Source organism: Cetorhinus maximus, chromosome 8 (genome assembly GCF_964194155.1).
Source record: "Cetorhinus maximus chromosome 8, sCetMax3.hap1.1, whole genome shotgun sequence".
Taxonomy (NCBI): Eukaryota; Metazoa; Chordata; class Chondrichthyes; order Lamniformes; family Cetorhinidae; genus Cetorhinus; species Cetorhinus maximus.
The window spans coordinates 36992759-37016177 of NC_135886.1; the positions used below are offsets into that span (position 1 = coordinate 36992759).

General features: G+C 44.0%; 1 protein-coding gene across 6 annotated transcripts in view; it reads left to right on the plus strand.

Annotated features, from left to right (window-relative positions):
• LOC144683562 (neuron navigator 1-like) overlaps positions 1-23419 on the plus strand; it is a 725427-nt gene that overhangs the window by 338355 nt on the left and 363653 nt on the right. For all 6 annotated transcript variants that reach the window (XM_078546698.1, XM_078546702.1, XM_078546700.1 and 3 more), the window contains one exon: positions 2908-3294. In XM_078546698.1, the coding sequence (XP_078402824.1) occupies positions 2908-3294 (387 nt within the window). The remainder of the gene's footprint in view (positions 1-2907; positions 3295-23419) is intronic.

Genomic DNA, 23419 nt, shown 5'->3' on the forward strand with positions numbered 1-23419 from the left:
TTTATGAAACAAATGTTATGATGTACCTGTTGGAGCAAAAACCCATGCTGCCTTCTGTGTAAATATATTTATGAAAGTAACAGCCAGAGAATAAAATAGTTACATCAGATGAATAATCTTCTGAGCTTTCTTTATCTTTGAAGAGGAAGGGGCATCATGCTGCAGGGATTAGTATGTCAATGCAAGTGAAGATTGTTTATTTTCTATTTTTTGTACATTATATTACAGTCAATATCTACTGTTTCTGTTCTATCTACAGATAAATTTGGGCTGACTGCTAAGTATTCAAAAAGTACTATTATTTGAAGGATTGGGGGCATCTTGTCAGTAATTTTCTTGGTGGCCTTTGGGTAGTTCAGTGGTAATAATGTGGTTTATTTACGCTGGATTTCGGAGGACTCAAGTGAAGCCTTAAAAGCAATATCCCAAATCTGCATCAAGGAGTTCTGTTGGTTTTACACTAGCGTGGTGAACATGTTGATTAGGCAACTAGTTCCATCTCAATTGTGCAACAGTAAATAACACCATCATGACATTGTGAATCTAACAGTGTTGATATTTTGAATGGGCCCATGCAGAATTGCAATTGCATACACTGACATAAGATCGGCATGTAGAAAGTTCAGCAGCCATCAGTTCATGTTGCTGGGTGTCTCGTAGTTTTTGTGCCCAACCAATCAACTTTTACAAGGCTACCCAGAAGATCTGTAATTGATCTTGGACCTCAATAATATAATCTGGACTCCAGATCTTGTGGATATGTATATCCTTTCACCTAACAAAAGGTTCAGATATCTGCATATGTGGTGTCATCTTCATCCTCTGAAGTTATGATTGCACAGATATAGTGGAAACAAAAATGATAAAGGCTCCAAATATCTACAGGCTGTGATTCTGGCTGTTAGATCAGCATAGTGCCTGCCAGCTTTGCCCTCACCAAGCTTTAAGAGATCAGGAAGCGGTCGCCTCATTTGCATGCATGGGGCTGGTGAATGGCCACATAATCTTGGCACATTTCTGGCACCCACTGGCCTAAGTTAAAAGATTTGGCACCTACTCATCATGGCTGAGGTTTTCATCCCTGACCTCCAAGACACCCATCCAACTCCTCCACGATCCTGGTGTAAGGAGATCAACCCTTTTCAAAAAACATTATCATCGGATGTTCAGACTGCATCTCTGGTCTGACCCCTTCCCCTACTTCCCAATGGCAATCAGTTCTGATTTATGGAGGTTTGTCTCTCTCTCTTATCTACCAACGTTCAATAATACAACCAATCCCTTCTGAGTCCAGAAACAGAAGCTCCCACTTTAAGGAGGCCCTGCCCTCAGCTTCACTTCCTTGGTGTGATTGGTATTGTAAGGAATGGGGAGAACTAGGAACCAGGCTATTTTTGCTGCAGAAGGATTTGTGTGATTAAATAGTTCTGCCTTCCCTTCTCATCTGACATTTTCATTCTGTCATATCAAATAGTTCAGACTAATAAAACATATCATATGGTGGGTGGAAGAGCGAATCAAGTCCTTTAACCATGAAAATGTCAAGGACTATAAGCATCTTACAGGGTCAACCAGGAAGTCACGGAGCAGCTCCCTGTGTATTTCTGGTCACCTCCAGCAAACTCTTATGGAAATTTGGAATTTCTCTTAAGTTGAGATGAATGATGATGTGTGAAAGACTTTATTAGCTGTAGATTGTAATGTTTTATTCCAGATATTTGATAGTATACTTATCCTGTATATAGGTTTAGTAAACTTCACAATGCAAATAGGGTACTTCTGATTGCAAATAACATTTACTGCATTTACTGTATCCTGGAACAGGATTGGAGGAGATGCTGGTGTCATCATTGCTCCAATGCTTAGGTATCTGCATGATGATTTTCTCTGGCCTTGGTGTTTCTTGGTGACATTTTGTGGTGCAATTGTCTTGTTACAATTTACATAATTCAGTCTTGATTGGTTTCTGAATAATTCTTTCTTTTTTAAATTGCGTTCCTCCATGCCTTAATGCAGGTAGACCGCATCAGTGCTACATCTAAACTGTGCAGAAAAGATTCTTTAATTTCCTATATTATATAACAAGTTTTAGATTGTTGTTCTCTGCCTACTGTTTCGATTTTTAATGTCAATGTAACATTATAAACTTTCACAAATGGCTTATTTGCAGGAGTAAATGTGGGAACTCCAGAAACGTTTGAGTGGATGACTTGAATTACCAATGATAGTGTAAATAAAATCACTGAAGCTAAAAATCAGTTTGCCATCAGTGCCAAATGTGCACCATAACCTTTACATACAGAATTTTCAAAATAGACCTTGGATTGAATAGACCTATGCAATTCAAATATTGTCTGATAATTTTAATTATTAATGTTTTTATATCACATTACTATAAACATCCATGGTCAATATACTGGACTGTTATCTTTTAAAAATAACTGCTATACATAAATGACAGATCGCAATTCATTTAATACTTCCAGCAACATTTTCTTTCCACCTTCCTTTCTTGCATTCTGAAAGACAAGGAAAAAAGCCCATAGTTCCTCTAGGAAATTGGACCCTAGAAAGAAAGAAGGAAGAATTTTCACTTAGATAGTGTTTTTCACACCCGTAGGACATCCAAGTGTGCTCTACAGGCAAGCAATTACTTTGAATCCTAGTCACTTGTTTTGTAGAAGTTAAGCTTGTGTAATTAGATGTTCTGTTTTTCCAGACCAACATGATTCTATTCTGCCATATCTAATAGTTCAGACAAATAAAACATATTGCATGGCAGGCAGTAAATCAGGCAAAGCTATATGCGCCTTAGCTTTTTTCTCAGTTGCAGCACCTCTTGGATGTTTATATTTGTTCCCTAAAAATGTTTCTGCATTCATTTCTTATCTATTATTTTCTTTGCAGTGCTTTAGATACAGCCTTTGACAGTGACATAAGCGCTGAGGTGAATGCCAGAGGCCGTGGCACAAGTTCATCTAATCGATCTTCACCATTGTCCTGGCGATATGGCCAAGCAAGTCCACGTCTTCAGGCAGGGGATGCACCTTCTGTAGGCAGTGGATGCCAACCTGGAGGAAATTCTGGCTGGTTTGTTCGAGGGGACACTTCTCATTACTCACACACCATGCCCATGCGGAGTTCCAGTAAACCGTGTAACATTTCCCACTTGGACTTAGAGTCTCTGGATGCTGATGATGTAGACCTGAAGTCCATCAGTGCTGACATGTCTGGCTATATGAGTGACAGCGATTTGTTGGGAAAGACTATGAATGATGATGACATTACAACTGGGTAAGTTGGAACTGTATTATTGCAACTTACCAAAGGGATCGGATTTAAATCAGTTTTTGAAGTCTTTTTGGCGCAATTACTTTTAGCGAATGACTACTACATATTAAAATTATGATTAGTGTGTTGCACGATAGTGATGTGGGTGTGCTATTTGAGTTTTAATTTTTGTGGATGTGTGTTTAAGTTGTTTAGTATTTAGGACAATTGGTCCTTTGCGTTGTCAGATCAGGTTTACTGCAGAGTTGAGAATACTCCAGCTCCTAATGTCTTATTGTTAATAAATACGCAGTATGATTATGTTAATGCTAAATGTAAAGATGACAGGCTTTGCTTCTGTCAAAGAAAAACCTGTTAGATACCACCAGCTAGGTTACTTCTATCTAAGGCAGAACCAATAACGTATTAAAATTTGCCTAAATTAATATTCGGTGACATTTATTCTTTCTGATTGAACGTCATTTTGTTACAGAATTATTCCATCCAGCAATTGCGCTTAATCATTCACTATTGTTGGCTTCCGTCCTGAAATAACACCTTTCCTAGTTTTAATTCTTGTGTCCTTTGTACCCACCTCTTCCTACCTTTCCTATAATTGTTCCTAGTTTCAATTTGTCACATGTGTCCTGAATTTTGCCGCCTTTTGGCTGCTTCACCAATCAATACTTTTCCTGCTCCCTGACAATTCAGCTAAATTCTCAAGATTCCTGACCTTGTTTCAATTTAGTTACTTACAATGTTGCCATAATCTTCAGTGTCTAACAGTCAGCTCCACTGCCATATACTATTTGTGAGAGAATTAACAGATTCTCCTCTCTCCAAAATTAGCAAGAATATTTGGCCATTTAAGAAAATAGAAACATTAAAAGAATGGAATATTTGGTAGAAAACATTTTTGTAGAAAACATTATACATAATTATAATAAATTAGATTCATGTAACATTAATTAAAAGCAGTGATAGTTTGTTAAAGAAGTTACTTACACAACTGAGGAATGAAATCGTGTAGGTTGAAGAAAAATACATCATCGTTGGTTTGGAGTTTCAATCTGACAATGTGAGTGGTACTTAAGCGATATGATGTAAGATTTAAGTAAATGAAGAAACTTCAATTCACTAGATTACAAGCTTTTTCAACAGTGAATCTAGTATGATTTCAATTTGTAGTAACCTCCTACAAAACCAAAAGATGATCCCCACAGGCCATTGCTTTTATATTCATCCAATACCACTGGTTGGCCCAGCTAGCTTCAATATTCAATTTGTGTTTATCCTTTAGAAATTAGTTTGTGACATAATTTGTGCACATATATATTCCTCTCCTATGCCAGATGTTCTGAAACCACGAAGGCAGACAGGCAGCCTGTTGAAGGACAGCTGCTAAGTCTGTCTGAGGAGCACAAGTTGACTTAGCCTCACATTGTTTTGTACTTTTTCTCCGTCCCTGGGGCGACAACCCTTAGCTTCGTGTCAGTATGATCTCCAGATGGCTTAGGAGGTTACTATCTGGGGATGCTTGGGGGAAGCCATCTTTGCTCTGTTGTTCTGTGATATGCAACCCTTTGGCGCAGTAGCATTTTTCACTGCAGGGCTACCTCAACCAAAATCCAAAAGTAACTTGCAAGAAATGAACAGGATACCTAGTAATATTAGGTTGTACAAGCCCATGAGAAAACAGTTTTTAAAAAGCGTGTGGTTTTCAGTGTGATCTTGTGCTATTGAAATTTGAGGGATTTCACTATTGGAGACATCTATGCCATTAATTTCTGCTAGATTCAAATACAAATCTCATCATGCTAGCCGAGTTTCTGCTGACATATTTTAAGCAGCATTAAGAAACTGAAATGTTAGTTTACTTATAGTAATTATTAGATCAGTAGGTGATAAATATAGTGCGATTGCTGCCTGGTTAAATTAAAATGTTTCTGTACAATTCACAAAATTATTTAGTCAATGACTTTTTTAATACTTGTCTGTGCATGAGTAATTCTTAAGTGTTTAGATCCTCAAATTTAAGTTGCTATAACTAACAAGCAGATTGAGATTGGCAGCTTCTTATCTGGGGGAAGCTGAAAAGGAATTTGAATCTCAGTTCGTTGTGCAGCTGACAAGTTTAGTGCCCACCAGATCACTTCCAAAGTTGGCAGTCTAATGGTACGTTTGTAAAAATTGCGACTTTGCTAAGTGGAGTTAAATGAGTAAATAGATTTTTCTAGATGTGGGATTCAAAACTGGCTGAAAATTCTTTATTAGTACATTTCACAAGTGCACCAGATGCATTAACCATTTCGCTTAAAACCTCTACATTTAATTTTATATTAACTGATATTGTACTTTGTCAAAGTTAGTTTGGAACATTCTTAAAAATAGAGACAAGAAATAGAAATGTTAGTATAAACATCATATAATGGACAGCAATGTAGGTCCTCTACAGTAGGGCCTCATCCTATGTAAATAATCTGGATGGGATACAGTTGTTAGCTTGGAAATTTGGTTGGACCAGAGTTGCAAGATATGGCCTTGTCCCTAACTCTGCTAAATGTAGACTTATAGTAAGCCAAAGACCTCCCAGGGCCAAAGACCCATCCCCCAGCATATGGTCAAACAAGTCAGAACCTAGACTTCAAATAATTAAACTCAAACAACATCACTAATATAAAAGAATATCATCGGAAATCAAAAGGAGGAAAATGAGTCAGGCAAGCTGGGAGTTCTTAAGTATGGTGACATTCCAGTCTGCATAATAAGATCCTAGCACTAACAATTATATCAGGGAGAGATAATGATTACTCATGCAGAAGAAAAGAAAAATAGAGTTCAAGGCCCATATGTGTTTTTGTGGACCTCGAACAACTGATTATATAGCAGTGGCAGGGGAAATCTCTGTTTAAAGGGCCCCAATGTTCTCTCTGGTGAGGCGGGGTTGGGATCGATAAAGCCCGCTGACCTCGAAAGCAGATTCTAGGCAGCCAAGGGGACTAGCAAGTGCTGAGGTGGACTGGTTAGAAGACCCACCTCGGTTCGCTGGGACTTGGTCACATTTGTTTAGATACTGTTAGGCCCTCTAGCTGTCACTACCCAAGCCCCCACCTCAAACACTGCACCCAGCCCCAATGGCTGTTATACCATCCATGATACCTCCATGCCAACTCACCACCCCACACCATCCTACCCCGTCATATCCCATGCAACCTCCATGGCCACTCTTCCAGTATCTACAATGGGAAGACCTCAGAAGCTATATGGAGGTGGGAAAAAAACTTTTAACAATCTAATACAGCTTTCACATATACACACTTGATAGTGAAAGTAAATCCCATTCAAGAAACCTATTCAAAGCTTCTAAGTCTCCTCAAGTGGTTAATCTCTTATTTAAAAAAAAAACTTCAATTCAGACCCAATATCAAAGACATAATCCTTTAATAGCTTCTTTAAATTGTCAATCAAACTGTGGACACAGAACCCCGGCTGGGATAAATGTAGCTCTTGAAACTCAGTCAATCATTCATAATGACATAATAATAGCCCTTAGGGAAAAGTGAACAAATACCTCTATTGAAACTGCTGAACCAGCTGATATTTTTTTTTTAGCCTACTCCAGATGGTCTGTCAATCAAAGCAATCCAGCAGAGAAGGCTCTTTTATCACTCCCACTGACAGTTTAAGCCTGTTCTTTTCATGATTAAAGAGTGGTGGATTTTGAAAAACATTCAGAGCATGATACCTATACTGACCTTACCCACCCTTCAAGATAGTTTATGTCTACTACATCAATTTGTGATTTGCACACTGTAGGTAAAGCCCTTGCAACAGCCAAAATGGGGTCTGTTTGAACTCAGCACTAAGTTCAAATGGCCTTGCTGAGTTTGGGTTTCCCTCCTGTGTGAATCACACCCTGCCCCCTTCCCCTGTCAGAAGAAAAATGGATCTGTCAGAAATGGGGGCAGAACTTCTGCATCCCGGTCCTGTCGGCCATTTTAAAGGAAGTCTCCGTGAAAATCTGACCCATTGTGTGTGCAACTGTTCACCATGTTCATAGCACATGGGAAGGGGGAAAAATGAATGGATGTTGTTTATGAATTCACTGACCTACAATCAGTTTTATTGTTATGTGTTTCTGTATGGATCACTCAATATTTTTTTGTAACCATAGTGCAAAGAAATGAGAAGTTGCAAGAGAAGGCATCTGCTCACAGTTTTACTATCTTATCCATTTGAATAGATGCTTAAGTCCTTTTAATTAAGTATCCAGATTATTTTGCATCTCATATGCTGATCCTGAAGTCTAACCATAACATTTTAGAGATCAGTACTTCATAGCAATTTGCACTTTGGATATGGTATTTAACACATATTGTAAAATCCCACAATGTAATGTTATTGGAATGTGCTTATTATTTTAGACATTGTGACTTTTGTTTAGAGTTTCAGATACTATCTAATGCTTTTTTCACTTGTAAGGGTTTTGAGGGAGAAATGCCAGGCATCAGCAGGGAAAGGGTGGAATGATATATGCTATGGAATTTGATGGAAAACAATTAGATTCTAAATATGGTTACTTCAAAGATGCCATTACATCTTTCTTTGCAGATTCAAAATAGAAGAAAAAAAAGCCTTGAAAGCACAGACAAGTGATGCTTTGTGAGAGCACCATTTTGCAACGTGCTGATGGCATCATTGGTATACCACAGCAATTGTTTGTGAAGCTGAAGTCTTCAATCAGGACTATCGAATTAGCTGATCTTGTAATTTTTTCATTAATCATAGGATACGGAAATAAGTGGTTTACAGTAAAATGGTGACATTTAATAGTTAACCACAAGAAACATGTTCAATGAGTTTACTCAAAGACCTCATTGAATTAATCAGATGAAGGGATGCTTGTGTCTGAAGCAAATTGGATACTCACTATGCATCCCAGGATGGTATGAGTTGAGGGTGCATGTTATGGAAAATAATTGCTGTTCTTAGATTAATCAAGCTAGTTAGAATTAATGAAGGAATGGATAGGACATTGTTACATTTTCCCCACTATGAATACAATTTACCAATTTAGAGAAATATTAATTAGATATGACAGATTGTAGAATGTAATAAAACTAATCAAGTTTGTTCTGCTTTGCATGAGATCAATGTCTGTGAAACAAGAATAAAGACAGAAAATGTTGAAAATACTTAGCAAGTCAGGCAGCATCTGAGGAGAGAAACGGATTTAATATTTTGGGTTTTTGATCTTTTGTTAGAACTGGAGATCTAACAGTTTCCAGCAAGTGAAGAGGCAGGAGAAGTGGGAAAAGGACAAAAGGGAAGATCTATCTGTGAAAGGGTAGAAGGCAACGGAGCTTGAATGACAAAAGGGATCATGGTGCAATGCAAAAGGAGATGATAATGGGACAGGGAAAGGAACAAAAGATGCATCTAGAGGAGGTATAAATGGAAATAACAGAATCATCACCATCAATTCCATCGGAAAAAATAGGACAGAGGTTATGATCTGAAATTGTTGAACTTAATGCTGAATTGAAAGGCTGAAAATGACCTAATCAAAAGATTTGGAGTTTTTTTGAGCTTATGTTGAGCTTCATTGGAAGATCTAGGAAACCAGATTGGGAATGAAGCAGATATTAAAATGACAGGAGACTGGGTGCTCAAAGTCCCACTTTTGAATTGAACAGGGGTGTTCTGCAGAATGGATACCCAATCTGTGTTTGGTCTCTGATAAATAGTGTGAGCAGCGAATGCAGTATTCTAAATTGAAAGAAATACAATTAAATTGTTACCTGGAAGGAGTGTTTGGGGCCCTGGATGGTAGTAAGGTACGAGATAAAGGGCATGTGTTCTATCTCCTGCACTTGCAATGAAAAGTGCCATTGGAAGGGAAGTGGGTGTTGGGGGTGATTGAGAAGGGGACCCAGGAATTATGGAGGGAATTGTGAAAGTTGAGGGGAGAAGAAAATATGTTTGGTGGTGATGCTAGAGGTAGCAGAAATTGTGGGGGGATGATCTATTGAGTAAGAAGGGTGGAAGGTAAGGTCAAGGGGAATCCTATAATAGTTCTGGAGGGGAGAGAAAAGAGTGAAAGCAGAAGAGCGGGAAATAGGACGAATTCAGTCAAGGGCCCTGTCAGCCACGGTGGAGGGGAAACCTTGGGTGAGGAAAATGATTACATTGGTGGTACTAGTATGGAAGGTGACATTGTTAGAATAGGTGCAATGGAGAAGAGAAACTAGGAGAATAAAACAGAGTCCTTACAGGAAGCCCGATGGGATGAAATGTAGTCAAGGTACCTGTGAGAGTCAGTGAGTTTAAAGTCGATGTTGGCTATTAGCCTGTCCCCAGAAATGGATATTGAGAAGCAGAGGAAGAGAAGGGAAAAGTCAAAGATGGACCATGTGAAAGTGAGGGAAGAGTGAAAGAAAGAAATGACACCAATACAATCATCAATGCACTGGTTAACGGGGTGGGGGAGGGGACTCAGTTAGGACTGGAACAAAAAAGTGTTGCACGTATCCCACAAAAAGGCAGGTATACATAGGAGCCATATGAGTTCCCATTACAACACCTTTTATTTGGAGAAGTTGAGTGAAAAACTTCTCTTTTAACTTCAGTGTGAGAACAAGTTCAGCCAGGCAGATAAGGGTGTTGGTGGATGGGGACCAGTTGGGCCTTCCTGAAGGAAGGAGCCAAGAGCCATCAAACCATCCTGGTGGGGAATGGAGATGTAGAGAGGTTAGACATCCAGGCTGCAAAGGTGATCGGGCCATGAAGCAAGAAGCTGTTAAAGTGAAGGAGGGCATTGGAAGAAACAAGGATGTAGGTGGGAAGAGACTAGGCGAGGGGAGAAAAAAAAATAGAGTTAAGGTAAGGGCCCAGATCTTCCAATCTTCAGATGGTCAGAGACTGGATGCAACCACAAAGATTAACTACGGAACCCCTCAGAAGTCCCAACTCAAGGACTCCGTGGTAATTGCCTGGAAAGTTTGAAATTCCAATGGGAAATCCCCCTGCTCCCTTGGGCCCTCTGAAAAAGTCACCAACTCTGAGTTAGATTTGGAGACTTCAGACAGTTCCTGGATCGTTATCCAGAAAATATTAGGTAGAAAAAAACATCATGTCTAACTCATGGGTAACTATACAACTGACCCCCCAATCACTCACACTGACACCCCCCAGCCCCCAACTCGATGTGATGAGCACCCATCACCTGACTACCGACCCCCAACTCCCATTGATTCAACCTGACCAGCCCCCTCTACCTGACTCCCACCCCTATCCAACCAGCCCCGACCGCACCAGCCAACTCCCCCCGCCAAACCCTAACTAGCCCCCGACCTGACAACACTTCCCAACCTGACCCAAATACCCCTGACCCACCTATTTATTCATACACCTGCCACCCTACCTGCCTGCCATCCTGGCACCTTACCCACCTATCACCTCATTCATCTGTCACCCTGCCCACTTACCTTCCCTCCGTAGCTTTTCATTGGACATTTGAACACTTTACTTACAGAATATGGCAGGTAGTGCCGTAAAAAGGAGGCGTAGTTTCATATTGGTTCTCTCTGCTACTCCTGTCCTGCACTGAGTCAATTCTGCAGGATCCTCTAACAGAAGATTGGCCAGAAAAATCGGAGGAAAGTGAGTATATATTTTCTGTCTGATCCGGGTCAGAATTAGGGGTTCCGACCCTGAAAAGAAGATTTGGGCCAGGGATAAATTAGTTCTGTGGAATAAGATTGGACTGAAAAGACGGTTATATCAGTGCAGACCTGCTTGTTGTTCTTGGGAAGGAGGTAGAATTAGGTTTTAACGGGATTGTGGTCTATGAGGTTGAAAGTAGTGGGGGGAAGATCTCTGAGGAGATGACCTGTCCTCAGGATTCTGGATCCTTGTCTCTGGCCTCTTATCCTCTCTTGATCATTTCATTGAGACCTGGTAGTGTGACATTGAGGGTTCAATTTCTCTGCTCCCCTCACTCACTCTAACTTACATCCCTTTGGAATTCAGGAATATTTATGATATCTGTTATTTTAGCAATTGTTATTCAAGGAATGCTAGAAAATAAAAATTTACATAGTGCCAAACTGTAGAGCCATTTACCGTAGTGCCATAGGATATGGAATAACGTCAGCAAAATCAGCTGAATTGCTATTAAAGCATTCCATCCTATCAGGATAATTAGCAACGTCTTAAAATATTTTGGGAGAAAAATGTCCTTCTAGTCCATCTTGATCTGTCCCCCTCTCACTCATTGCCATCCTGGCATTGTATCCGACTCCCACCCTTCGCCTTGCAGGTGGTGGGCCCACAAGACTGCTCCATGAAGCCTTTTTGGGCTGAGCCTGGCCAGGTTACATGGGTGGTCTGGCCACCAGGCTCTCGCCAGTGAACCCTTACCCCCCAGGCCTGGCTCCAGCAGTGGGTACCAGTATCCCTGATCCGGGCGAGGTTCTCCGTGTTATTTCTAGAACCATTATGGGGGTCTTTGGTGGGTCACTCTTTGGAACCTCACCTTGGACCTGTTCACCAAGGGAGGCCCTACCAGTAGTTCTAGCCTCCAGACGACATAGCTCCAAGGTTCATTGGCTCACACAAGCGCCCTCCCACTACGACAAGGTCACAATCCTCAGATAAGGATGCAGGCTCCCACTGGAGCTGTACCAGTCACGACCCACTGAGCGGAGACCTCGAGGCCAACCCAGGACATGCTGGAAGGAGTTCATCTCTCATCTGGCCTGGGAACGCCTGGTAATCCCCAGGGAGGAGCTGGAATCTGCGGCTGAGGAAAGGGAAGTCTGTTCGGTCCTGCTCAGTTTACTGCCACCACGACCCTCACTAGGAGAAGCCGTGTGAAAATGGATGGATGGATGTCCTTCTAATGCATCTTTGTTTTCAGGGACTTCAATTATTCCAGCTTGAATCAGTTCCTTCAGAGCAGCTGTTGGAGTTAAAGCATCTCGCGCACCAGCTACCCACTCACCATCTTCATCCAGTGTTGTTTTCACATTCTGCCACATTAGGTACTAGTTGTAGAAGCTATTCTCCATCTGTGATTCCCATGGATTGTTAATGCAAGTTTGAAAACATATTTGCTATGATATCTCACAGCTGGAAGAGTTTAGTTCAGCTCATTAGCCTCCTTGTTGACATTGTTTTTGTTCAACATTACAGTTTTCAACTTTCCCTAGTTATAATGGAATTCTTTGTTGACTTTTTTTTGATGGCACCAAGCTTCGTCTGATGTCTCTATCGGTTGCATTAAACATATCACGAAAAATAGGAATCTCTGTTAAATTTCAAATCATAAAATCTCTATCTTAGTATGATAGAAATTTGGCACCACTTTAAATTTGATTTACTCTAGGTATTTTTTCTGGGTTCGAGAACATGCCACATTTTTATAAATGGCAGGAAATGGTCACTGTGGAGGGACTAGTCATGGGGATTTTTGTTTCTCCCTGAAAGTAGCAAATTTAGTATGAAGGGCTTGGTAACAACTGCAGTTGGATTTTTATCCAGCATCTATAGTCAGGTTCATAGGAAATAAGCAGATATGAGCGTGAGTTGACCATTCGCAGTAATGAGTGGGCTTATGTGTGGCCCAATTGTTATCACAGAACTTGGCTCCTGGCTCCGCTTTTGGAAGTTTCAGTTTGTGTGCATCAGAGCTCATAGGAATCCTATCAATATTTTGGGTGACATTTTCTTTTTTTTTACATTTCAGTAGTTGATGTGAATTATGTATTTCCTCTCAAAGTCAGGTGGCAGTATTCACCACATTATCTGCTCATACAGAAGGCCTGCTTCAAATGATTTATTTTCATTTTTTCATAAACTTATCTACTGAATGGTTGGAGAGGTTGGTTGCTAAGCAACTGCTTTTTCAATTCAGGCTACTTAGTATTTGGCCCACAACAGTCGCCATGCTTACCAGACACATGACTTTCCTTTCTCCAATCAAAAGCACCAGATTTAAATTAAACTGTGTTGCTGCATCTCTCTCGACTCCCGTTGAGGTGCTGAATACTTTAGTAACCTGACTGATTTGGCTTGGTGTCTACAGTAAAAAGATAGGAGAAGCTTAATCAATAAAGCAGTGCAAGAGGCAATCTCTGGATATTTAGTGGAACATTGAATAATGCCTTATATTTAGCAGTGTTGATAAACAGGGTAAGGTTCTATTGGGGTCGATTGTAATCCTGCCATCCCAGTAGAAACAAGGCAGGCAGGTAATTAAACTCACCCATGGGACTCACCCACCAATATCCTTCCATTGATCCCACAGGCTATGGTTTTGACCTGCTTTTCTGAGGAAGCATCAGGATACCGTCCATAAATCAAGGGCCCTTATTTAAATACGCACATTCATTGGCCAGACCATTGTCTTTCCGCTAGCCCAATCTAGCGAGAACAGACAGAAATCTGTAAAACTTATTTCTTTATATTTTCCTGTGGATTCTGAATGGTAATCCTGCTCCTCATAGCCCAACAAATAAAGTTTAGGCCTCTCCTGCTCCCCCCCACCCTGTTGCAATGCTATCCATTGTTCCGGGCACCATGCTTTGGATTAACAAAGCAGGAGAATTCTCTTGGTGGCCTGACCAACCCTTATTCCTCAAAACAACACCAATAAAAAAGCAGCAAAATACTGTGGATGCTGGGAATCTGAAATGAAAAAGACAGGAAATGATGGAAATACTCAGCAGTTCTGGTAGCACCTGTGGAAAGATGGAACAGTAAGAATAGAAAAGCAGAATATTTTTTTTAAATTGTTAAATTTGTAAATGTTGATGTTCAGAGAGAACTTGGTGTACTTGTGCAAGGAATGCAGAACGTCAGCATGCAGGTGCAGAGAGCAGTTAGGAAGGTAAATGGCATGTTGGCCTTTATTGCAAGGGGATTGGAGTACAAGAATAAGGAAGTCTTGCAGAAGTTGGACAGGGTTTTGATGAGAGCACAGTGGAGTACTGTGCACAGTTTTTTTCTCCATATTTAGTGAAGGATTGCATTAGGGGCAGGTCCACTAGATTAGTTTCTGGGATGAAAGGATTGTCCTATGACAAGCTTGTCCAACCGTTGCATGTGGGGACCTTTTTCTCACTCAAGGATGAGCAAATTTCAGAAAGAAAAGGTTTGGCACAACATTAAACATGAATTTCAAAAAAAAGTTGAGGTATGAAGAAACAAAACAACTTGCTGAGCAAAAATAAAGCAAAGTCAAAGCAATGAATTGACAGTTTAAGAAAGAGTAATTAATAAAGCTGAGCATTAGATTGTGAGAGAGTGTGTGTGTGTGGCTCAGTCCCAATTTCAGAGTGCTCACTTACCCATGCTCACCCACTATGTGAGCAGGTGTGAGTACATGTTGTGTGGGGTTGAGGATGAGTGAGAATGCTGAGACTGGGACTCTCTTACACGCACTCCCGCTCACTCTCTCACATACAGTCCCTTTGTCTCTCTCTCTCACACACACTCTCTCTTGCACGTACTCCCTCTCTCTCACATGCACTCCTCCTCTCTTTTTCTCTCTTCCACAAGCACTCCCCCTCTCACTCACACACACGCATGCCCTCTCTCTGTCTCTCACACACGCCCTCTATCTGTCTCTCTCACACAAGCCCTCTTTCTCTCACTCGCACTCCTTCGCTCCCTCTCCCACACGGAATGCCTCACTCTCTCTCTCTCACATATAAACGTGCACCCTTTCTCTATCTTTCTCACACAAATGCCTTCCCTCTCACACATGCTGCCTCTTTCTCTCAGTCTCACACACACGCTCCATCTCTCTTCTCTCTCTCTCACACACAAACACGCTTCCTCTCTCTCTCACTGGTGCTCACTCTCTCTCTGACATGCGCTCTGTCTCTGACACGCGCTCCGTCCCTCTCTCTCTCAGCGGTGCTCTCCCTCTCTGACACAAATGTACTCTCTCTCTCTCACAAACGCGTTCCCTCTCTCTATATCTCTCACACAAACGTGCTCCATTCCTCCGTCTGACACGTGCTTCCACTGTCTCTCGCTCTCTCTCACAAATGTGCTCCCTCCCGCTCTCTGACACACATTCTCTCTCTCTCACACACATAAATGCGCTCCCTCTCTTTCTCTCATGCACAAACATGCTCCTTCTCTCTGACGCACGCTACCCCTCTCTCTCTCCCTCACACAAAAACACGCTTTCTCTCTCTCTCACATGTACTCCATCTCTCCTTCTGTCTCTCTCTCTCTCTGACACGCACTCCCTCTCACTCTCTGACATGCACTCCCTCTCTCTCTGACATGCACTCCGTCTCTCTCTCGCACAAATGCGATCCCTCTCTCTGACATGCGCTCCCTCTCTCCACAAACATGCTTCCTCTCTGACATGCGCTCTCTCTCTCTTGTTCTCTCTCACAAACGTGCTCCCTCCCTCTGACACACGCTCCCTCTCTCTCTCTCTCACACACAAATACGCTCCCTCTCTCTATCTTACTCACACAAATGCCTTCCCTCTCTCTCACGTGCTCTCTTTCTTTCTCTCACTCTCACACAAACGCGCTCTCTCTCTCTCTCACTCTGGCACATGCTCCCTCTCTCTCTCTCTCGCAGACAAACACGCTTCCTGTCTCTCACAGGTGCTCCCTCTCTCTCTCTCTGACATGCGCTTCCTCTCTGACATGCGCTCCCTCTCTCTCTGCCGTGCGCTCCCTCTCTCTGACACAAACGCACTCCCTCTCTCTCTCACAAATGCGTTCCCTCTCTATCTCTCACACAAATGTGCTCCATTTCTCTGGCTGACATGTGCCCTTACTCTTTCTCGCTCTTTCTCACAAATGCACTCCCTCTCTCTCTCTTACATGCGCTCCCTCTCTCTCTCGCAGATAAACACGCTCCCTCTCTCTCTTTGACATGCGCTCCCTCTCTCTCTCTCAAACACACAAATGCTCTCCCTCTCACACAAACGCGCACCTTCCATCTCTCTGAAACGCTCCTCCCCCTCTCTCTCTCACACAAACGCGCTCCCTTTCTCTCTTTCTCTCTGTTGCATACAAACACGCTCCTTCTCTCTCTCTGTGACATGCGCTCCCTCCGTCTCTGACATGCGGTCCCTCTCTCTCTCTCACAAATGCGCTCCCTCTCTCTCCCTGATACGCGTTCCGTCTCTCTCTGCCATGCACTCCCCCTCTCTGACACAAACGCACTCCCTCCCTCTCTCAAAAACGCATTCTCTCTCTCTCGCTCACACAATCGCATTCCCCCTCTCTGACACGTGCTGCCTCTCTCACTCTCTCTCGCACACAAACACGCTCCCTCTCTGACATGCATTCCATCTCTCTCTCACACAAACATGCTCCCTCTCTCTCTGACATGCACTCCCCTCTCTCTCTCTCTCTCTCTCTCTCAAACACACAAATGCACTCCTCTCTCTCACACAAACGCATTCCCTCCCTCTCCTTGACACGTGCTCCCTCTCTCTCTCTCTCATGCACACATGCTCCCTCTCCCTCACACGCGCACCCCCCCTCTCTCTCACACACACAAACGTGCACCCTTTCTCTCTGACAAGCGCTCTCACACACAAACGCGCTCCCTCTCTCTCACATATGCTTCCTCCATTTCTCTCACTCTCTCACACAAACACGCTCCTTCTCTCTATGATACACTCTCCCCCTCTCTGTCACATGCTCCCTCTCTCCCTCTCCCTCTCTCTCTCACAAACACATTTCCTCGCTCTCTCTGATACACGCACCCACTCTTTCTCTCTCTCTCACATGCAAACGCGTTCCCTCTCTCCTCTCTCTCTCACACAGACACGCTCCCTCTCTCACACAAACACGCTCCCTCTCTCATTCTGATACGCACTCCCTCTCTCTCTCTCTCTGACATGCGCTGCCTCTCTCTCTGACATGGGCTCCCTCTCTCTCACAAAAGTGCTCCCTCCCTCTCTCTCTTTCACACACGCGCGCTCTCTCTCACACACAAACGCACACCCTCTCTCTCTCTCATGTGCTCCCTCTCTCACACATCCCCTCTCTCTCCCACATGTCCCCTCTCTCTCGCACATGTCCCCTCTCTCTTGCACATGTCCCCTCTCTCTCTCACACGTCCCCTCTCTCTCTCACACGTCCCCTCTCTCTCTCACACGTCCCCTCTCTCTCACACGCTCTCTCACACACATGTGCTCCCTCTCCCTTTCACACACACGCTCCCCCTCTCTCACATGCTCTCTCTCACACACGCTCCCTCTCTCTTTCTCTCACACAGCGCTCCCTCTCTTTCACACGTGCTCCCTCTCTTTCACATGCGCTCCCTCTCTCTCTCACATGCGCTCCCTCTCTCTCACACATGCTCCCTCTCTCTCACACGCGCTCCCTCTCTCTCACACGCGCTCCCTCTCTCTCACACGCGCTCCCTCTCTCTCACACGCGCTCCCTCTCTCTCACACGCGCTCCCTCTCACACGCGCTCCCTCTCTCTCACACGCGTTCCCTCTCTCTCACACGTGCTCCCTCTCTCTCACACGCGCTCCCCCCTCTCTCTCTCACATACACGCTCTCCCTCTCTTTCACACGCGCTCCCTCTCTCTCACACGTACAACTTCTCTCTCTTTAACACACGTACTCCCTCTCTCGCTCACACAAATGCGCTCACTCTCTCTCTCGCTCACACAAATGCTCTTCCCCTCTCTCTCTGACATGCTCTCCCCCTCTCTATGTCACATGCGCCCTCTCTCTCACACACCCTCTCTCTGACACGAGATATGGGGATGAGCAGGAAAGTGAAGTTGAGGCAGAATGACCTGTACCTTGGTGTACAGGGCACAATTTTAAAATTTGTGGATGACACAAAACTTGGAGGTATTGTAAACTGTGAGGAGGGTAGTGTAGAACTCCAGAGGGACATAGACAAGGTGGTGGAATGGGTGGACAGGTGGTAGATGAAGTTCAATGTAGAGAAATGTGAGGTGATTCATTTTGATAGGAAGAACATGGAGACAATATAAAATAAAGGGTACAATTCTACAGTGGGTTCAGGGGCAGAAGGACCTGGGTGTAAATGTGCCTCTTTGAAGGTAGCAGGACAGGTTGAGAGAGTGGTTAATAAAAACAAAAAACTACTGCGGATGTTGGAAATCCAAAACAAAAACAGAATTACCTGGAAAAACTCAGCAGGTCTGGCAGCATCGGCGGAGAAGAAAAGAGTTGACGTTTCGAGTCCTCATGACCCTTCAACAGAAGTTCTGTTGAAGGGTCATGAGGACTCAAAACGTCAACTCTTTTCTTCTCCGCCGATGCTGCCAGACCTGCTGAGTTTTTCCAGGTAATTCGGTTTTTGTTGAGGTTAACAAAGCCTAGTTTCCCAGGCTTTATCGCCTGCTGCTCTGTAATGATTCTGTGATTCTCTGAATGGTGGAGCAGGCTTAAAGGGGCCATATGGTCTTCTCCTGCTCCTATTTCTTATGTCCTTAAATTCTTAAAAAGAGTTCACAGTTTGGGTCGATGACTCATCATTAGAACTCAGTAGTGTTGATACAGTCAATACTTAAATCAGTCAATCAACTGTTCTGACAAAAGATCATTGACCTGAAAAAAATTAGTTCTGTTTCAGTCTTACAGACACTGCCTGACCTGTTGAGTACTTCCAGCAGTTTTTGTACCAATAAAAGAGATTAGCTGATTACTCAGTCATTTATCTAATTTGTCCTACAGAGTGAACACAAAAGATCCCACTGCACCACACAAAGCCAAGCAGGAGAGTTCCCCTGATACCCAGGGCAATATTCATACCTTTAACCAACATTACTAAAAAGGGATTATTTGTCACACTGCTGTTTGTGCAACCTTGCCATGCAAAAACTGCCTGCCAAATTTCCCTATTTTACTTTTGTCTCCAAACATGTTTTGATATTGATTTTTTGTCTTAGGCAAGGATGGCATGATCAATTATCTGGTAAAGGAACAAAAATGTAAATCAGCAAGAGTGTGCACAGTGCCAGAAAGAATTGGAGCTGTCAGTTGGTAAAACATGGAGCAAGGTGGGGCATGTGCCAGGTGTCAGTGGGGGGATGAATGGCCCAATTTAGATCCATTATTCTTTTGTATATGACTAATCCTGCTATTTCATCTGTAATTAGTACTTGTCACAGCAGCAGCATTTTATGTTAAGAGTTTTACTTATAATTGCAAATGAGCCTTATAACATAGTTTGCTTTCAAATGTTTATGTTAATGCTCAAGAATTTAAATCTGAACCATCTTCCCGTTCTGCAGGACATTTCCATGCAACTGCTGCTTTTTACTGCAGCTGTGATAGATGCCATTATTCTATTCCTATTATTTGAAGTTCAATGACATCAGTGTCACAATTAACTGCAATTACGCAGCAAGGGGGCAATTGATGGAAAGAACTCGAAGGCAATTAGTTTTGGTAGGACAATGACCAAGAGACACTTTGTATGCTGTTAAAGTTGTTATTTTCAGAACTGTTTTACATTCTATAATCTGTTGGATGCTGTGAAATTTACAATGGCTCAGCTGTAGCAGGATGATTTATATAGCAGTTTTTTTTAAAAGGAACTTGGTTTAAAATTTAATATAGTAACAGATTGTTAATTTGATTTTTTTGTCAATTGAAAGCATCATCTCTTAGTATTTGTCTTCCTTCAACAAATAGGCACTCTATCCTGGAACTAAGGTATTGATCATATTAGTTTCTAAGAGCAGTATTTTTTACTGCATTAGAAACATTGAAAAGTGATTATAGTTCAAAGCATAGGGCAAAATTTTGTTGTCGGTGAGCAGGGGGCGGGGCCCGCTGGCCGACGCATAAAATGACGCGGGATGATGTTGGGCGGAACCCCGATGTCACCCCCCCCCCCCCCATTTAAATTTTCAGGAAGGCGGGGGCGCAGCAAAATCAGCTGCGGGCCCGCCGACCTGTCAATAGCCAATTGAAGCCATTGACAGGATCATTTAACTAATTAAGGGGCCTGCCCGTCCAACCTTAAGGTTGGCGGGCAGACCAGGAGTCCCGGCGGCAAATAGAGAAAACGTGAAACCTCATCCAGTGGCGGGATGAGGTTTCATGCAGGGTTTTAAAAATTTTAATAAAGTTATTCTGTAAATTATGAACATGTCCCAACTCATGTCACATGAGGGGGACATATAAGGGATTTTTTTTTCTCATTCGTGCAAATCAAAATTTCTTAACTTTTCTAGGCCTACCACTTCCAGGACATCCGCAGAGGGGTGGAGACAGCCTGTGCAATGGTTGGCCTTGTAGCCTCTGACGACTTTGACGTGTGTCTTTTGGAGAGCGTTGGCTGTGCTGTGGGCCAGCTGCTCCTCCTGTGGTGACAGAGGACAAGGTTGAGGGGGGGGTCACAGGCAAAGAGGACTCGGAGGGAGCAGACAGCTTCAGATTCCTGAGTGGATGACCGAGGAGTGCCCAGCTGCTGCTCGTCCTCCCTTCGGGTGCCTAAGGGCCCCGGCCTGACTCCCTGAGGGGAAGGAGCACCTGGAATGATGCTGAGGTGCCCGTTTCCCTCTCGCGTTGCCTCTGCAGGAACTCACCCATGGCTACCGCAATGGAGTGCAGGTCTGCTCGCATTCTGCTGGGCCAGGGTCTCTATGGGGTCCACCATCCTTCCCATGGAGACCACCATATGTGCACATTTGGGCACCACTTCACCAGAAAGCACTCTGCTGAGGATTTCCAACACCTCTGTGTGATGTTTCCCTGCCTTCTGCTGACTTTCCACAATGAGTAGGAAGGCCAAATCCAGAGACTTGTCATCTGACTCGGACCTCACAAACGCCTCTTCCCCAGCAGTATTCCAAGGCTGAACCTGCCTCCTCCTGCTGTCGACACGTGTCCGTGCAGTGACCGCCAGATTATGAGCCCAAGCCTGCTCTAGATCTAGGTCCCATCGAGTTGTGTGTCTCTGCGCTGGTGGAGGGTGTGGGTAAGCATTGTGTGGGTCTTCCAGGCTGGTTATTTCCTGCTCTTCAATGGAGGAGGGGCCCTCTTGGTTGGAGGTGAGGCCTGGATGGAGCTGAGGGACTGGCTGGCTGAGGGTGTCGGTCACTTGGCAGAGCTCCCTGTGAACCAAAATAGAGATAATTAGTGCATGGCAACACAGTCAAAGTCAGGAGAGAGAGCACTCAGTTGCATTGAGAGGGGGATGCAGGATCCTCACGTGGGTGGTTGCCTCCAACCTCACCATCACCGCGGGCATGGTCCTTGTCCTCACCAGTCAGTGCGATGGCACACTCCTCAATGTGAGTGAGTGGCCTAATGTAGGCCACTCCATGCCTGGTGTGGGACCTCTCCCTGCTATTGCGAGCCAGCTTCTCCTGCATGGGGGAGGCGATGGCGTAGTGGTAGTAATCCAGGGACCCAGGGTAATGCTCTGGGGACCTGGGTTTGTATCCCACCATGGCAGATGGTGGAATTTGAATTCAATAAAAATCTGGAATTAAAGTCTAATGGTTTCATGGTCATCTGGTTCACTAATGCCCTTTAAGGAAGGAAATCTGTCATCCTTATCTGGTCTGGCCGACATTTGACTCCAGACCCATAGCAATGTGGCTGACTCTTAAATGCCCTCTGAAATGGCCTAGCAAGCCACTCAGTTATAACAAACCGCTACAAAACATTAAAAAGGAATGAAACCGGACGGACCACCCGGCATCGACCTAGGCACCGGAAACGTCAACGGCAATCACGGCCCTGTCAACCCTGCAAAGTCCTCCTTACTAACATCTGGTGGCAGTGCCAAAATTGGCGGAGCTCTCTCACAGGCTAGTCAAGCAACAGCCTGACATAGTCATCCTCACGGAATCATACCTTGCAGATAATGTCCCAGACACTGCCATCGCCATCCCTGGGTATGTCCTGTCCCACCGGCAGGACTGAACCAGCAGAGGTGGCAGCACAGTGGTATATAGTCGGGAGAGAGTTGCCCTGGGAGTCCTCAACGTCCACTCCAGACCCCATGAAGTCTCATGGCATTAGGTCAAACATGGGAAAGGAAAGCTCCTGCTGATTACCATGTACGCCCTCCCTCAGCTGACGAATCAGTGCGCCTCCATGTTGAACATCACTTGGCGGGAGCACTGAGGGTGGCAAGGGCACAGAATGTAGTCTGGGTGGGGGACTTCAATGTCCATCACCAAGAGTGGCTCGGTAGCACTACTACTGACTGAGCTGGCTGAGTCCTAAATGACATAGCTGCTAGACTGGGTCTGTGGTAGGTGGTGGGGGAACTAACAAGGGAAAAACATACTTGACCTCATCCTTACCAGCCAGCCTGCCTGCCACAGATGCATCTGTCCATGGCAGTATCAGTAGGAATGACCACTGCACAGTCATTGTGGAGACAAAATCTCACCTTCACAATGAAGATACCCTCCATCCTGACTTGGAAATATATCACTGTTCCTTCACTCTCTCTTGGTCAGAATCTTGGAACTCCCTTCCTAACAGCACTGTGGGTGTACCTACACCACATGGACTGCAGCCATTCAAGAAAGCAGCTCACCACCACCTTCTCAAGGGCAACTAGGGGTGGGCAATAAGTGCTGGCCCAGCCAGCGAAGGCCACATCCCGTGAATGATTTTTTTTTAAAAAGCAGATGGAGAGAGTGTGAGCAGGATGCATGGCACTGTGTGGAATGTTTGTGTGGTGAGCGGAACCATGATGGGATACAAGCTCCAATGAATATGAGGCTGATGGAGATGTGTGGGTGTGTGTGAAAGTTAGTTGTGTTGTCCTTTGAAGTGTGAGATCCCTGTGGATGTGTGAAGTGTTTGTGAGTTAAGAGTAATGAGGTGGTTGACTTACCCTGGCGGAACGGATGAGAGCATTCATCCTCTTCCTGCACTGGATGGCTGACCTCCTTTGTGCTCTGGTGGTGCTGACTGCTGCTGCCACTGCCCCCCAGGCCAGATTAGTGACTCTGGTGGACCTCCTGAGGCTAGAGTGGGGGTAGAAGACATCACGGCAGCTTCCACTGCGTCCAGCAGGCGCCCCAGAGAGGTGTCACCAAATTTAAGGGCTGCCGTCACCTTTGCTTTTGGCGCCATCTGTTGCCTAAACCAGTCTTGAATACATGAAGTAGGCATGTGCTCTGGTGTTCTTTAAATATG